This window comes from Saccharomyces paradoxus, chromosome II (assembly GCF_002079055.1).
Source record: "Saccharomyces paradoxus chromosome II, complete sequence".
NCBI lineage: Eukaryota > Fungi > Ascomycota > Saccharomycetes > Saccharomycetales > Saccharomycetaceae > Saccharomyces > Saccharomyces paradoxus.
The window spans coordinates 556,332-571,791 of NC_047488.1; the positions used below are offsets into that span (position 1 = coordinate 556,332).

General features: G+C 37.6%; 9 protein-coding genes across 9 annotated transcripts; 6 read left to right on the plus strand and 3 right to left on the minus strand.

Moving 5' to 3' along the window:
- Positions 1 to 288: 288 nt before the first annotated feature.
- SPP381 (U4/U6-U5 snRNP complex subunit SPP381) lies at positions 289 to 1,146 on the plus strand (the record flags this gene model as incomplete). Its single annotated transcript, XM_033908853.1, has 1 exon — positions 289 to 1,146. The coding sequence occupies one exon, from the start codon at positions 289 to 291 to the stop codon at positions 1,144 to 1,146; it is 858 nt and encodes a 285-aa protein (XP_033764744.1).
- A 207-nt stretch (positions 1,147 to 1,353) lies between these two features.
- On the plus strand, positions 1,354 to 2,097 carry RIB7 (2,5-diamino-6-(ribosylamino)-4(3H)-pyrimidinone 5'-phosphate reductase; the record flags this gene model as incomplete). Its single annotated transcript, XM_033908854.1, has 1 exon — positions 1,354 to 2,097. One exon carries the CDS (start codon positions 1,354 to 1,356, stop codon positions 2,095 to 2,097), a length of 744 nt encoding a protein of 247 aa, XP_033764745.1.
- Positions 2,098 to 2,251: 154 nt separating this feature from the next.
- On the minus strand, positions 2,252 to 2,899 carry RPB5 (DNA-directed RNA polymerase core subunit RPB5; the record flags this gene model as incomplete). The annotated part of the gene is made up of 1 exon (XM_033908855.1): positions 2,252 to 2,899. The coding sequence occupies one exon, from the start codon at positions 2,897 to 2,899 to the stop codon at positions 2,252 to 2,254; it is 648 nt and encodes a 215-aa protein (XP_033764746.1).
- Positions 2,900 to 3,661: 762 nt separating this feature from the next.
- CNS1 (HSP70/90 family co-chaperone CNS1) lies at positions 3,662 to 4,819 on the plus strand (the record flags this gene model as incomplete). Its single annotated transcript, XM_033908856.1, has 1 exon — positions 3,662 to 4,819. One exon carries the CDS (start codon positions 3,662 to 3,664, stop codon positions 4,817 to 4,819), a length of 1,158 nt encoding a protein of 385 aa, XP_033764747.1.
- Positions 4,820 to 4,998: 179 nt separating this feature from the next.
- SLI15 (Sli15p) lies at positions 4,999 to 7,095 on the minus strand (the record flags this gene model as incomplete). Its single annotated transcript, XM_033908857.1, has 1 exon — positions 4,999 to 7,095. One exon carries the CDS (start codon positions 7,093 to 7,095, stop codon positions 4,999 to 5,001), a length of 2,097 nt encoding a protein of 698 aa, XP_033764748.1.
- Positions 7,096 to 7,446: 351 nt separating this feature from the next.
- On the minus strand, positions 7,447 to 8,214 carry ICS2 (Ics2p; the record flags this gene model as incomplete). The annotated part of the gene is made up of 1 exon (XM_033908858.1): positions 7,447 to 8,214. One exon carries the CDS (start codon positions 8,212 to 8,214, stop codon positions 7,447 to 7,449), a length of 768 nt encoding a protein of 255 aa, XP_033764749.1.
- A 2,274-nt stretch (positions 8,215 to 10,488) lies between these two features.
- AMN1 (Amn1p) lies at positions 10,489 to 12,138 on the plus strand (the record flags this gene model as incomplete). Its single annotated transcript, XM_033908859.1, has 1 exon — positions 10,489 to 12,138. The coding sequence occupies one exon, from the start codon at positions 10,489 to 10,491 to the stop codon at positions 12,136 to 12,138; it is 1,650 nt and encodes a 549-aa protein (XP_033764750.1).
- A 500-nt stretch (positions 12,139 to 12,638) lies between these two features.
- Positions 12,639 to 13,682, plus strand: IFA38 (ketoreductase; the record flags this gene model as incomplete). The annotated part of the gene is made up of 1 exon (XM_033908860.1): positions 12,639 to 13,682. The coding sequence occupies one exon, from the start codon at positions 12,639 to 12,641 to the stop codon at positions 13,680 to 13,682; it is 1,044 nt and encodes a 347-aa protein (XP_033764751.1).
- A 381-nt stretch (positions 13,683 to 14,063) lies between these two features.
- Positions 14,064 to 14,960, plus strand: CDC28 (cyclin-dependent serine/threonine-protein kinase CDC28; the record flags this gene model as incomplete). Its single annotated transcript, XM_033908861.1, has 1 exon — positions 14,064 to 14,960. One exon carries the CDS (start codon positions 14,064 to 14,066, stop codon positions 14,958 to 14,960), a length of 897 nt encoding a protein of 298 aa, XP_033764752.1.
- Positions 14,961 to 15,460: the final 500 nt, after the last annotated feature.

The following is a 15,460-nucleotide window of genomic DNA, read 5'->3' on the forward strand; positions in this document are numbered from 1 at the left end:
TGATAATATGATAACGAGAAGTCTTATTTGCAAAAGTGATTTTTTTTTACTTTTCATGCTTCGAAGGCCTTTTGAGCATGTTCTAACCGATTTTATTTTCGTGTCTGAACTTTTTTTTTGTTTTCCATTGTTGTTCATCATTTCGTTTCATCATTTTTGTAATACGCTATTTCGCCTTGTATTAAGAAAAGTAAGCCTTCACTGTTTTTCTAGCGAAGGAAAGAACAAATTAAAGTGCCACCGCTAGACTAAGTGATTTCTATGTGTTACTGATCCAAATAAAGTACAATGAGTTTTAGGCATTTCAAGAGGAGACTTGAAACAAGCTCAGGAGATGAAAGCTCTTCAGTGGATGAGGAAGATTTAGACGAAAACGCATCTTTATCAAAGAAACCAGCCTCACTAAAGGACAGTGGTTTAGCATCCAAAAGTCTGGAAGATCCAGGAAAGAACCACCTTCCCGATAATGAGCAAGAGTCGAATGAAAGTGATGCCAGTCTCGAAAGTGAAGAAAGTAACGACGGCAGTGATTCAAGCGATGATGACGATATGAAACCTTTACCGAGACCTTTGTTTATGAAGAAAAAGGCCAATAACTGGCAACAAGCTACTACGATCGATCAATCGCCGAGTATTCAAAGTGAGGCACACGTTGTGCAAACAAAGAAAGAAAATGTGATGAAAAACATTGACAAAGCTAATCAAGTAGCAAAGAACTACGAGACGATGAAGCTGCGGATTGACACCAATTATAGCACCAACGAGGAATTGATCAAGCAATGTATGCTCTTAAATGATGACGATGAGGTTGATTCAGAAAAGGAGAGGCAGAAATGGCTTGACAGGCAGAACGAACGTAAGCAAAAGCATAGAAGAGAAGAGGTTGCCAAGCAGAGAGAATCAGAAGAATACGAAGCAAAACGATTTGCAGCGATGCAAAAAGACAAAGATAGGCATACCAAATACGATGTCAACCCTGACAGGGAAAAGGAGCAATTTGATTATAAAAAACAGAGGTTGACTGAGAAAGCCAAAAAGTCACATGGCAACAACCGTTACAAGATCAAAAAGGCTAAAAATATTGAATTTGGCGATCTAAGAAAGGATGGCAGGGATCATCAAGAAAGTGAATATTCTATTATATAACGCCGCATCACACAGTCAAGTCGCATGTCCTTCAATTGGCTGATGTCGGGAAAATCCCGAAACAGAAAAAAAAGGCAGAGATGGAGATATCAAATTTTTCGCAGAACCATTAATGCTGGCTTTGAATGCGATGAAAACAATCAGACTGAGTTACAGTACTAACTTAATAATAACTTTTATTCCTCGATATCATCTTTTTTAGAGAATATGTCTTTGACACCATTGTGTGGAGATTTACCACAATTTTTGCAAAATTATCTCCCGAATGCTGTCCAAACAGAAAATACCATTCAACCCTTTGTCACATTAACTTATGCTCAATCGCTCGACGCAAGAATATCTAGAGGCCCCGGAGTAAGAACCGTAATTTCACATCCTGAGACGAAAACGATGACGCATTATTTGAGATATCATCACGATGGAATACTTATAGGAAGTGGAACAGTGTTAGTTGATGATCCTGGATTGAATTGTAAATGGGGTCCTAATTCAGCTGAAAATTCCCCTAGACCAATAATTTTAGACACAAAGCAAAAGTGGCGATTTGATGGTTCAAAAATGCAAGAACTTTTCAATAAACAGCAAGGTAAACCGCCAATTGTTGTTGTCACAAGTGACCCCATTATAAAAGAAGAGCATGTCGAATACGCAATATGCTCAATAAATGAAGCTACTAAACGGATCGATTGGAAAAAATTGTTTGAGATACTGAAAAAAGAGTTTAATATAAGGTCAATAATGGTTGAAGGAGGCGCCAATGTGATAAATCAATTGTTGCTTAGGAGCGACATCATCAACAGTCTCATAATAACTATTGGGTCAACATTTTTGGGTAATTCGGGCACTGAAGTTAGCCCGCCCCAAACAGTCAATTTAAAGGATATATCATGGTGGAAAGGCACTACCGATGTAATACTTTGTGCAAGACCGGCTGATGACCGACATTGTTGAAGCTTCTTCCGCATAGCGTTTTCCCGATTTAATAAAAAATGGTGCTTTATGAATCTTCGTATTTGTGATTGGTTTATTGCAGATTATTTATTTCTAATTGTACATATTCTTGTTATTTTTTTTTATTATGGAAGGAGTGAAGCCAAACGCCGCTCTACATACAGATTCTGTAACTGGCATAACGACCAGAGGTTTCACTCTTTCTTATAATTTTAACTACTTCCCCTCTTTTCAACCCCAAATATAAGGCCACAGGATCAGCTCTTTGAATTCTTGGTAGTTGGGATTCCTTCAATCTGTACCTTTTTAAAAGCTCCCTCTTCTCATCAGTACTCAATCTGATATGCTTTGGAACCAATTCGTGGTGAGTAATATTAACCACTAAGGCAGCTTCATTAAATGTTTCAATGGTGGCTGGTGGTATAGAAGGTACCAATTTCATTGCACTTGGTGTAATATTATTCTGGTAAACAAAGATACCTGTTTGAAAATTTTTTTCTTGAATATGTATAACGAAAGTCTTCATTGTCTTTACACCAACGGAAGGTTCATCACAAAATTCTACCCATAAAGAGCCCATTTCTGGGAACTTTGATATAGATTCTTCGGTTGGATTTGCTTGGAAAGACATCATTTTACGTTGTGGTCTGCCCATCGAATCACAGTACTTGGCCTTGAAATCTTCCAAAGGCAATTCAACTTCTTCTTGAGTAATAAAATAACCTCTGTCTTTAACCATTTCTTTTACAGTTCTGAATGCTCTCCATAATCTTGAGATATTTCTTTCATTTTCTTGGTCCATTTTCTTAGTTTAATAGTAATATACACCTGGGCACAAATTCCGTAGTTACTCTACTGATTCGATTTGAATTTAAATTGGCTCGCAATCTATTGACCCTCGTTAGCAATATTTGTAATCTTCTTTACCGAATTGCGTCGTTTTGTATAATATATATGATTGAAAATTTTTCAAGAGAAAAGAAAAATTTTTCCCTTTCCGCGATCAGCAATTGCTCGAAAAAGACCTCCAGTAGGAGTCGAATGGAGGGCAACGACAAGTAAGTTTGTCACTTCAGGTTTAAGCGTCTGCGTATTGAGTAGAGGTCAAAGGCTCTACTTTGTATATAATCAAATATTTGATAGCGATTCTAGTCTCAAGTCGTCATAAGAGTACGCTAACTCGTTTACAGAGCGATATCAAGATATTTCTCATCATATGTGCTGAGAATCCGTGTTTTCAAATTTACTTGCGCGAATAGTGAGATCAGAGACTCAAATCCTGAAACATATGCATTTGTATCTCTGTTCAAGTATCTGAAGTGGTTTCACTGCTAACTCTGCGGTGTGTATTAATAGTTCACAGAACAAAATAGTTTCACCTCATCTTTTTCTTAACGCAGTGAGAAAAACGAAAAAAAAAAAGAAGGAAAAATAACGTAGGTAATCTTCGCCACATTGAAGAAGCGATGAGCTTGCATACAAGAGTAGTTTCCAATAAAAGTGAGGTCTCGAGCATTAGATTCCAGCAAAGTGAAAGAGAGAGTCGGCTGATTTTGCATGGAAGATGAGCCCCACTAATCCAAATGCAGGATATACCAAACCTCAAAAGTATGTGCCAGGACCAGGTGATCCTGAACTTCCACCCCAGCTGTCCGAATTTAAAGATAAAACCTCAGATGAGATCTTGAAAGAAATGAACAGAATGCCTTTTTTTATGACCAAGTTGGATGAAACAGACGGTGTGGGTGGTGAAAATGTGGAGTTAGAAGCTTTAAAGGCATTAGCTTATGAAGGTGAGCCACACGAAATTGCTGAAAATTTCAAGAAGCAAGGTAACGAATTGTACAAATCAAAAAGATTCAAGGACGCAAGGGAGCTATACACAAAGGGCATAGCGGTGGAATGTGAAGATAAAGCTATAAATGAATCATTGTATGCCAATAGAGCAGCATGTGAGTTAGAGCTGAAAAATTACAGGAGGTGCATCGAAGACTGCAGTAAGGCCTTAAGTATTAACCCTAAGAACGTTAAATGCTACTATCGTACAAGCAAAGCCTTTTTTCAATTGAATAAATTGGAGGAGGCCAAATCTGCTGCAATATTTGCCAATGAAAGAATTGACCCAGAAAACAAGTCGATTTTGAATATGTTATCAGTGATTGAGAAAAAAGAACAAGAACTGAAAGTAAAAGAGGAAAAAAAACAACAAGAAGTTCAGGATCGTGAAAACAAGAAAATCATGTTAGAGAGCGCAATGACGTTAAGAAACATAACTAATATCAAAACTCGCTCTCCAGTGGAGTTACTGAATGAGGGTAAGATAAGGTTGGAGGATCCAATGGACTTTGAATCTCAATTAATTTATCCCGCTTTAATAATGTACCCCACACAAGATGAATTTGATTTTGTAGGTGAAGTAAGTGAGTTAACTACAGTGCAAGAACTTATTGACCTAGTTATGGATGGGCCACAAGAGAGGTTCAAAAAAGAAGGTAAGCAAAACTTTACTTCAAAGAAAGTGTTGGTGTTTATGGAAACAAAGACAGGCGGTTTGATTAAAGCTGGTAAGAAAGTGACCTTTCACGATATCTTGAAGAAGGAATCGCCAGATGTACCATTGTTCGATAACGCTTTGAAAATTTATATTGTACCAAAGGCGGAAAGTGAAGAGTGGATTTCCAAGTGGGATAAACAAAAAGCCTTAGAAAGAAGATCTATGTGAAGTGTCAAATAGTTAAAAATATGTAACGCAAAATTCAAGATATAAATAGAAAAGCAAGAAGAAAAAAGAAAAAAAAGTGGACGATATTCTAACAATGCAGGTCCGAATAATAGAGTATTAAAGTGTATTCGATTCTATGTTCACCGGTCTGAATTTTTTCTTTTCTTTATTGATTGAATTCAAGGTCTTTTTGGCACAATTGGGCGTGGTTTCAACCTGTTTAACCTAGGATTAGGGAAAATTTCATCAGTGTGTAAAGGCGGGATCGGTCCAAAAATAGTCTGGGGATTTATATCTTGCTGTCTTAATAATTGCTCTTGTAAATACGGGGATTTAGCCCATGCCGCCAAAGTCACGCTAGCCTCATCTTCAGAATCTGTATTTATCTCGGGTAAAGAATCATTGGCGGAGGCTACCTTCGGAGTAACATTTCCGATTATTTCTCGATGGTCAACTGTATTTATTGTCGCTAGTATATTTTCGGTATTAAATGTAGTATTTTTGTTAGTGATATCCCGCACATGGTTATCGAAAGGTGGCAAAGATTCTTTTAGACGTGTGTCCTTGTAATCATTGCTAAAGCTTGTTTGCTTTTTTAGATCCTGTTCCAAATGTGACATTCTTTTTTGTTTTTCTTGTTTACGCCGATGATGTTCCTGTTGAGACCTCATAATCCCTGATAGCCTTTTATCAAACTTTTTTTTCAAATCATCTCGTTCTGCTTCTGCTGGTGGAAGCAGTTGAAGGTTTGTAAGTCGGTAATTCTTGGATTTACGGGACTCCGGTTTGGAAATATCTGCAATATTCGGTGATAGTTTTCTTAATGTTTTCTCTTTGATTTTCAAACGATGTGGCGTTTGTGAAGTCGCTAAATTTTTATTTTTATTGGGCGAAATAGATGCTTTTGTCGGCCTCAAGTAGCCTCTTATAGGGCTTTGGTAACGATTTGTAATGTCCTTGGATGGCGAGTTCGAATCGATATTTATTTTTGTTGGGGATGTACTACGCGGCCTGGAATCAATTTTATGAGCCTCACTAGAGTGCTTATACTGCTTTTTCTGTTCTGCGATGATAGCTAGTTTTTTGTGTGTAGTCAACTTTAAAGAGGTCTTATCAAGCCTCGGAATAGAAGATTTTCGAGAATTCTTTCCTTTGGGTGAATTATTTTTAGTTATTTTATTCTTTACTGAAAATATGTCTCTTAACGCTTCTTGCATATCAGTATCTGTGGAGTTGACTGGCTTAAAGCTTTGAGAAACTTTTCTCATGGGGGAGCCTGTTAGATCGATTGATGAAGAGGAGTACTTGTGGCCAACGTTTCCACGAGAAATTTTGTTTTCAAACGATTTTGTTGGAATAGATGATAACCTATCGAATACACTGGATGCTTTTGTAGATCCCGCAGTGTCATTGTTTTCCGTAGCTCTTAAGGCAGGGCTGTTTATCGTAGATTTCTTTTTCAATGCAACTGGTGATTCCTTTGCTATTCGCAATTTTGGTATTGACCCTGAAGATTTTATTGGAGGAATGTGTTGAACAATAAGAGGATCTTTATTCGGCAGTGGAACAAACATATTCGACCTTCTTTGTGATCTTGCTGTCTCAGAAGTTGGTGGAGGTCTCACCTTTACGGGTTCAACTTTCTTTGAGGTGTGCAGTACAGGTCCATCCCCCACCTCCTCCTTAGCCGCCCATGTTTGATTATCGAGGCGTTTGATGTTGAGCGGTGATTCAGAAGTCTTGGAGGATTCCTTTAGAATCTTTTCCACTTTATAAGGTGACCATGGTGAGGATTTTTCGCTGTCGTTGGCGTTGGCCTTAATGCTATTCATAGGTTCGATTGGGCTTTTATGGGTATCATGGATACTGAATTTATTCATTCCTTCCGTGACTTCCCTTCTGCGGAGCGATTTAGGTGTTATGCTTTTATCATTATGTAAAACATTTCTAGGTGTCTTAGTAACATCTTTTGCGGCATCTTTTTGCGAATTAGAAAGTTCATACTCCTCTTTCACTTTTGTAAATTCGACGTCCATTTTGTTATGCGTATTTTCAGGGCTAATTAAAGATTCTTCTATATTTTTGTCTTCATGCTTGACCTTATTCATATAAATATTATTTCTTAGCCACTCGCTACTTTCCTGTAACCGATGATTTATTTCTGCATGTGCGTCAGTTGTTATATTATTTAGATCATCGAGAGTTTCTATGATTGAACGGGTAGAGCCTGGTTTTCTTTGAGTTTTCTTCCTAGCTGCTTTGATTGCCCAATCCATTGTTTGAAGCTCCGAACCTTTTAAATTTGGCTAGTCGAAGATGTATTTTTAAGAGGTTTTGTTTGTATCATTGGCTATATTTGAAACGAGTTTTTGTTTGTTTTCTATTTTTTAATTCGCGAAAGCTAGATTCAAAACTTGAAGATCGGTTTCAGAACACGATGAAGTAGAGTGTTCCGCGCATAGAAAGTAATAGCCTTAACATGGTGGTATAATGAAACAACGAAACAAAACTTTCTTTACATGATTTATTTTTATATTTTTATTTTATATTATCAAAACTAAACTTAAGTCCTTTATTTATCAAAACATATGAAAAAAAAAAAAAAAAATGCGAGACGAATGATCCAGTCATTCATTGTCAATATCCAAGTCAATTAGTGGTTGCAATATGTCTCCAGTTTCCGCTTTATGAGCAAAAATCTTGCCCTCAATGTTTATTTGATTTTTTTCAGCAAATTCTTTTAAACTTCCGAACCTGCCGCTGGCGTTTCTTCTTAATTGTTCATTAGTATTTATTATTGTGTTTTTGGGAGATACCTGGTGGGTATATGAAGTATCCGGTGAAGAATTATAATCTTTGTCCAAAAAAGAACTTGTCAATGAAGTTTTTCTTGAATTGAAGCTTGTGCTTGAGTTGGAATCATATTCGTCAATGAAATCTGGTTTACAAGACCTGCTGAATGAGATTGCATGACTTTTTCTGTGGTAACTTTTCCTTCGTCCTGACGACTTTGCAAATTCATGTGATAATGAACGTGAATGCGAGTGTAGTGAGAATTCATTGCTTTCTACCCTCAAAGGTGATACTGCGTTAGGCTTTTTTGGACATATGGAGGAATTTCTCCTTGTTTTCACCCCATCCTTGTCTTCCGGGAAAGAGTAGGTCTTTAGCTTATTGAACAGAGCTTCACCTTGAGATTCTTCAAAATAAAAGTTCTTTTCATACTCATGTGGTTGTTTGCTACGGTCAAACTGAGATTCTGTTGAAGAGAGGGAGCTAAAACGTCCATAGAGTGGGCTACCAAGTGATTTAATGGATGTGCTAGATTGACTGCCCGTGTTAGGGAAACTAAAAGTGCTTATTCTTTCTTTTTCTCTTTGCTCAAATTTGCCCATATCTTGCTGGAAAGGGAAACTTCGGTGAAGTAATAACGAAAGAGGTGTCAAGTATGAATTTACAAAGTGTGCGTTTTGACGTTTACATATTTGTGAAAGGATTAATTCAAGACGATAAAATGGGTCTCAAATATTTATACTCAAATGTTCATTTGAATATCAAGTTTTCATGCCTCCGGACTTGCAGTATTAGGGCTCTCTCCCGACAGATATGTAACCAAATGCATCGAATGGAAAAAGAAAGTCTTCCTAGAAAAGTTTATTACGAGGGGTTTTGTGCATTAACGTGGCATATAATTAGGTATAAACTCAAGGTTGGCATGAGATTAGCGAACATAAAAGTATAGCGGCCTAACGTAGGAGTGGATGCGTTCTTTAACACATAAACAGTCGTACAAAAAAAAAAAAGAAGAAACGAAGAACAGTTGAAAGAACATGTTGATCATATGAACCCCGATACCGTCGCAATCATTGATGACCAAATCGTGAATTCCCTACGCATATGCAGTGTCATAGCAAATAAAGTACCGGGCTGGATTGTTAATCACATGCATATTAACGACATGTAAACTGTACCCTATTTTCTTTTTGCGTGCTACGGACGAAAAGAGAGGGCAATTAACGCTTCAAATAAGAAACGACGACTAGCAGGGTCTAGATGCGCGAGAGGAGATAAGTGAGGAGAGCGCTATGATCCAGCAATAATCTCCGCAGAGGTATATTATTTGCTCTCAAAAAGAAAAAAATTCTAGGTTGGACTGGTCAACCCTCTCTACAAGTCTACTGCATATCAACAGTCACGAGTTGTGCTATTGAAGAACTCTATAGCAGTGCCACGCAAATGGAAATAACCCTCTTTTTCATGATATTTTCCGGAGTTATTTCCGATTTCATCAGCTATTCTCGAACATAACAGAATAAGAATGATTATATAGGTTCACTATATGGCTGTTCGTTCTTGGTCCACAATCTTATTTATGCGAGGGGAAGAGAGACGAGACGGTACGTAGTCCTTTTTTGGCGTATGGAAATTACGGGAGCTCAATTCTCCCATTTTTTTTTTTGCTGTGTTTTTTTTGTTCTTTCGCGGAGGCTTGTCAAGCCGGCACTGAACGGCCGGAGAAAGGAATAAACGGATGCGAACGTGTTAATAAATACATCAGTGATAGGTGGCGGGGTCGCCTCATTTTGTGACGGTTTTAGGTGAAAATTTGGAGGGGGTTGGGTTGGGTTGGCTATAATTATGAAGTTAACATTGCTTAAGTTTTATTGGAGAAACTAGCCGCATATGCACCCACAGGCCACACAACTTTGATGTGGAGGGATATTACTACTCACAGTACTATTATACATAGGATGTGACATTCGCTATTTCCAAGCATCGAACATATTATCCTCGTTTGACGTGGTGGAATGTTAACCGTAATTGTCAGGGCACGTCAAAGGCACGGGGACCATGTTAAAATGTGTTTCTCATTTTCACGCATTTTTTTTTATTTTTTGCTGCGCACTGCCCGAAGCTTTTCACAGTGCAAGTACGGCCTCGCACTTTCCGTTTCACTTCGCAAAATTTTTCTGCTGGGCAAAATAGGGCAATGTTTGGTCATCATCTGCTGTCGTCCGCAGGATTTTCATTGACTTGCAGAAGTAAACAAACAAACAGGATTATGACACCGTGGAAGTTTCCTAAATGGTAACAAAAAGCTTAATTGAAAGAAAAGAATTTCCTTTATCTTCAGTTTTGAGGTTCCGCTTTTCTCGCTTGTTTCTTCTATTGAGCCTAAGATGTCTCATCAATCATCTTGTTGTTGCTGGTGTTTTTTGTATCGCCTTGTCTTGGGGTGTTTATGCTTGTCCTTTGTTCAGTAACCATTCTTCAAGTTTGTTTCAAGTAATTGAATATCTTCAGGCGTACGAAAGAGAGGGAGTATAGTTATGGATATATATATAGCAACCCTTCTTTATAAGGGTCCTGTAGACTATATTCTTCAGACTTCGAAGTACGAGATTAAGGCCCAAGGGAACTAGTGAAAACGTTAAAAAGTTTTAAAACCTATATGTGTTAACTATACAAAAATAACTTATTTACCATACTATTTTTTTTCTCTGTCAACCTCTTCTGGAACTCGTACCGGTTTTTTCCTTTTATTCTTTGAATTTTGTTTAATATCCCTTTTTGGTTTAATATCCATCCATTCCTTTCCCTCAGAACTAGTAATTCCCTTCGTTTGATAATTTATTCATTTTCTCTTCTTTTGGTGAAGCACCCGTTAAATGAAATTAGAACGTGTGAGCAGCAATGGCTCCTTCAAAAGGGGTAGAGACATCCAGTCCCTTGAATCTCCATGTACAAGGCCTTTAAAAAAAATGTCACCAAGTTCATCTTTCACATCTCTTAAAATGAAGAAGCCTTTCAAAGATATTGTAAGGAAGTATAGAGGCCACCTTCATCAAAGTAACTGTAGACCCGGCTCAAACAAATTGGAACTAGCAAGACCAGATTTGTCTTTAATAACTGATCAAAGTTTTCTTCAAAGTAGTGTACAGACTACACCTAACAATAAAACCTGTAGTGAGTACATCTCAACTCCAGAGGCTACACCATTAAAGAATACAGCTACGGAAAATGCATGGGCAACCTCTCGAGTTGTTTCTGCAACCAGCCTTTCCATAGTGACACCAACGGAAATTAAAAATGTTCTTGTTGATGAATTCTCCGAATTGAAGTTAGTGCAACCCTTAACAACTCAGAATCAGCAAAGTCATGCGGTCTTCGAAATTCCTGAGATCGTGGAAAATATTATAAAGATGACGGTTTCTCTGGAATCTGCAAACATACCGAAGGAAAGACCATGCCTGAGAAGAAATCCGCAATCTTATGAGCACTCTCTGCTTATGTATAAAGACGAAGAAAGAGCCAAAAAAGCATGGTCACAGACCCAACAGCTACGGGATCCACCGTTAGTCAGACACAAAGAGAAGAAGCAAGGTGCCTTGTTTAGCTGTATGATGGTTAACAGATTATGGCTTAAGATAACTAGGCCTTTTCTTTTTGAGAGCTTACATTTTAAAAGTGCTCATAATTTTAAGGATTTTTTAAGAGCTTCCCAAGAGACGACACAGATCATGAAACCGTCTCATTTTATATTGCACAAATTACATCAAGTAACACAACCAGATATAGAAAAACTTTCCAGAAAAATGGAATGTGAAAATTTGAAGTGGTTAGAATTTTACGTCTGCCCTAGGATAACTCCCCCATTAAGCTGGTTCAATAATCTTCAAAAGCTTGAAAAGCTCACAATTCCAGGTAATAAAAACATAGATGATAACTTTTTACTAAGGCTATCACAAAGCATACCAAACCTAAAGCACTTAGATTTAAGAGCATGTGACAACGTCAGTGATTCAGGGGTTGTCTGTATTGCTTTGAACTGTCCGAAATTGAAAACATTCAACATTGGCAGACATAGGCACGGAAATTTAATTACCAGTGTCTCACTGGTCGCACTAGGCAAATATACACAAGTCGAAACTGTGGGGTTTGCTGGTTGTGATATTGATGATGCCGGTATTTGGGAATTTGCTCGATTGAATGGCAAAAATGTTGAAAGATTGTCTTTAAATTCCTGTCGTCTTTTAACTGATTACTCCTTGCCCATTCTTTTTGCTTTGAACTCATTTCCAAACTTGGCTGTTTTAGAGATCAGAAACCTGGATAAAATAACCGATGTGAGGCATTTCGTCAAGTATAACTTGTGGAAAAAATCACTAGATGCCCCCATTCTAATTGAAGCGTGTGAGCGTATTACGAAACTGATCAATGAAGAAGAAAACAGGGTTAAGAGGATTAACTCCTTGATTGCCTTAAAAGATATGACAGCTTGGGTTAATGCAGATGACGAAATACAGAATCATGCGTGACTAGATGATTTTTTGTAATTTGGCTTGTAAATAATATACAATAAGCCACTATTAGTTCTACGCACTTTTTAACTGATAATATTATTATAATTGTAACTTTTTTTGCAACACCAACTTTAATGAATACATAGATTTAACTAGCATTTTTACTGTTCTGTTCTTTTTCCTCCAAATTCCAAAAGTACCAAAGAAACCAGAATACCTTCATAAAACCATTGACGTATGGAAATCTCGGAAAACCTTACGCGTTAACATTAATACGGATTAACGTCTCAGATTTGGAAGTCATCTATGGGCATGGTTGCTCAATGACCTTTTTTAATGTTTTCGGATATTCCATCTTAAATGCGCGGGAGCCCTTTTTTTGTTTTTCGCTTTCTTTAGAGACTTCATGAATAAAAGCGTTACGAAAATGCAGCTTTCATAAGAGACTGAAAAGAAATAGACGTAGAAGAACAGGCTCCAAAGCAATCATTTTGTGTCGATATACAGTTTAAGAAATGACTTTTGTGCAACAGCTTCAAGAGGCTGGGGAAAGATTTAAATGTATCAATGGGCTTTTATGGGTTATTTTCGGACTGGGTGTCTTGAAATGTACAACCTTATCACTAAGATTTTTAGCTCTTATTTTTGATCTGTTTTTACTACCGGCAGTCAGTTTCGACAAGTATGGTGCCAAAACTGGTAAATACTGTGTTGTCACCGGTGCTAGTGATGGTATTGGCAAAGAATTTGCCAGGCAAATGGCCAAACGTGGTTTCAATTTAATATTGATCTCAAGAACGCAATCTAAATTGGAGGCTTTACAGAAAGAATTGGAAGATGAACATCACGTTGTTGTTAAGATTCTAGCCATTGATATTGCAGAAGACACTGAAACCAATTATGAATCTATCAAGGAATTGTGTGCGCACTTGCCAATTACTGTTTTGGTCAATAATGTTGGCCAATCACACTCCATTCCTGTTCCGTTTTTGGAAACAGAAGAAAAGGAGCTTAGAGACATTATCACGATCAATAACACTGCTACGCTATTAATCACACAAATCATCGTACCAAGAATTGTAGAAACCGTGAAAGCTGAAAAGAAGAATGCGGGTACTCGCGGGTTAGTCTTAACCATGGGTTCATTTGGTGGTCTAATTCCTACTCCGCTTTTGGCTACGTACAGTGGTTCCAAGTCGTTTTTGCAAAGCTGGTCTAACTCTTTAGCTGGAGAATTATCTAAAGATGCTATCGATGTTGAATTGATCATTTCATATTTGGTCACTAGCTCCATGTCTAAAATTAGAAGATCCTCTTTAATGATTCCGAATCCACAACAGTTTGTCAAATCCACTTTGAAAAGTGTTGGAAGACGCTGCGGCTCTCAAGACAGATATGCTACTATGACCCCATACTGGGCCCACGCAGTGTATCAATTTGTAATTACAGAGACATTTGGCGTTTATTCGAAGATTGTTAATTCCATTAATTATACCTTCCATAAATCCATCAGAATTAGGGCCTTGAAAAAAGCCGCAAGACAGGTTAAAAAGGAATAGATTTATTTTCCAGAGATAATTCTCATACAAACATAAAGAATATATATATATCTGTATACTTATATTGATGAACAAAAGTTGCTTGTGCTTTTTCTTGTTTATGCTCGAATATATACATGTATATCCTTATTGGGGCAACAAACGCCAAATATAAAAACGAACCTAAATGGGAGAAAAAAGAGAAAAATTTGGAAAACAAGAAGGATTCAAAGAGAAAAAAAACAAGTAATTTCAAAAAAAATTTAGTGGAAGCACTAACTGTCCAAAAAAAATTCAATACTACTTTTCCAGGATATCATATTGCAAGGAATAGATTCAAGCAAACACAGAAGCTACGGTGGAAAATTAGCACAGATCAAATAAAATCATTCAACCTCGAGCATGAGCGGTGAACTAGCAAATTACAAAAGACTTGAAAAAGTTGGTGAAGGTACCTACGGTGTTGTCTATAAAGCATTGGATTTAAGGCCAGGGCAAGGCCAAAGAGTGGTCGCATTAAAGAAAATCAGATTAGAGAGTGAAGACGAGGGAGTTCCTAGTACCGCCATCAGAGAAATCTCATTATTGAAGGAATTGAAAGACGATAATATTGTAAGATTATACGATATTGTTCACTCTGATGCACATAAGCTATATCTTGTTTTTGAGTTTCTCGATTTGGACCTGAAAAGATACATGGAGGGCATTCCAAAGGATCAACCGTTAGGAGCTGATATTGTCAAGAAATTTATGATGCAACTTTGTAAGGGTATTGCATACTGCCACTCGCATCGTATCCTACATCGTGATTTAAAACCGCAGAACTTATTGATTAATAAAGATGGAAATTTAAAACTAGGCGATTTTGGCTTAGCGCGTGCTTTCGGTGTTCCACTGAGAGCTTACACTCATGAAATTGTTACTCTATGGTATAGAGCACCAGAGGTCTTGCTAGGTGGGAAGCAGTACAGTACAGGTGTCGATACATGGTCCATCGGGTGTATATTTGCCGAAATGTGTAATAGGAAACCAATCTTTAGTGGTGATAGTGAGATCGATCAGATCTTCAAGATATTCAGAGTATTGGGAACGCCGAACGAAGCTATATGGCCAGATATTGTCTACTTGCCCGATTTCAAGTCAAGCTTTCCTCAATGGCGCAGGAAAGACCTATCACAAGTTGTACCAAGTCTGGATCCACGCGGTATCGATCTGTTGGATAAGTTGCTTGCATATGACCCTATTAACCGGATCAGCGCCAGAAGAGCAGCCATCCACCCCTACTTCCAAGAATCATAAGCATTAAAACTTACTTCGCTATTATATTACAAATGCTACTGCATCCACAGTATAGTCTAGTATAGTATATAGCAGAATACAATACTTAATTTTGAAATTATGACGGGTTACAGCACCGAGGCACTGTTTACATCACCAAATACGGAAGTACTTAGACACGCGAAAGAAAGGTCAGAGGTTTTCAGGGGTTGAAAGCTGGGCGCGTTCCATGACGTACTGCCGTGGTCGTACTACCAAGGAAAGTGAAAAAAAAAAAAAAAAAAAAAAAAAAGGCGAAGAAGGAAAGACAAACGAAAATAAAACGAAATAACGCATTGAATGTCGGGGCTTCGACTGAACTTGTTTGACTATAAGGAGTTCACTTGTTAAAAGCCGTTTCGCTTCTGACTCGCCCTTGTTTCTTTTTTTTCTGTTCTTACTTTTGACCTCCGCAGGTTTATTGCTTTCTGCAATTTGAAGAGTCTCATTGTTACCATTGAATAACAGAGACGGATATTGTT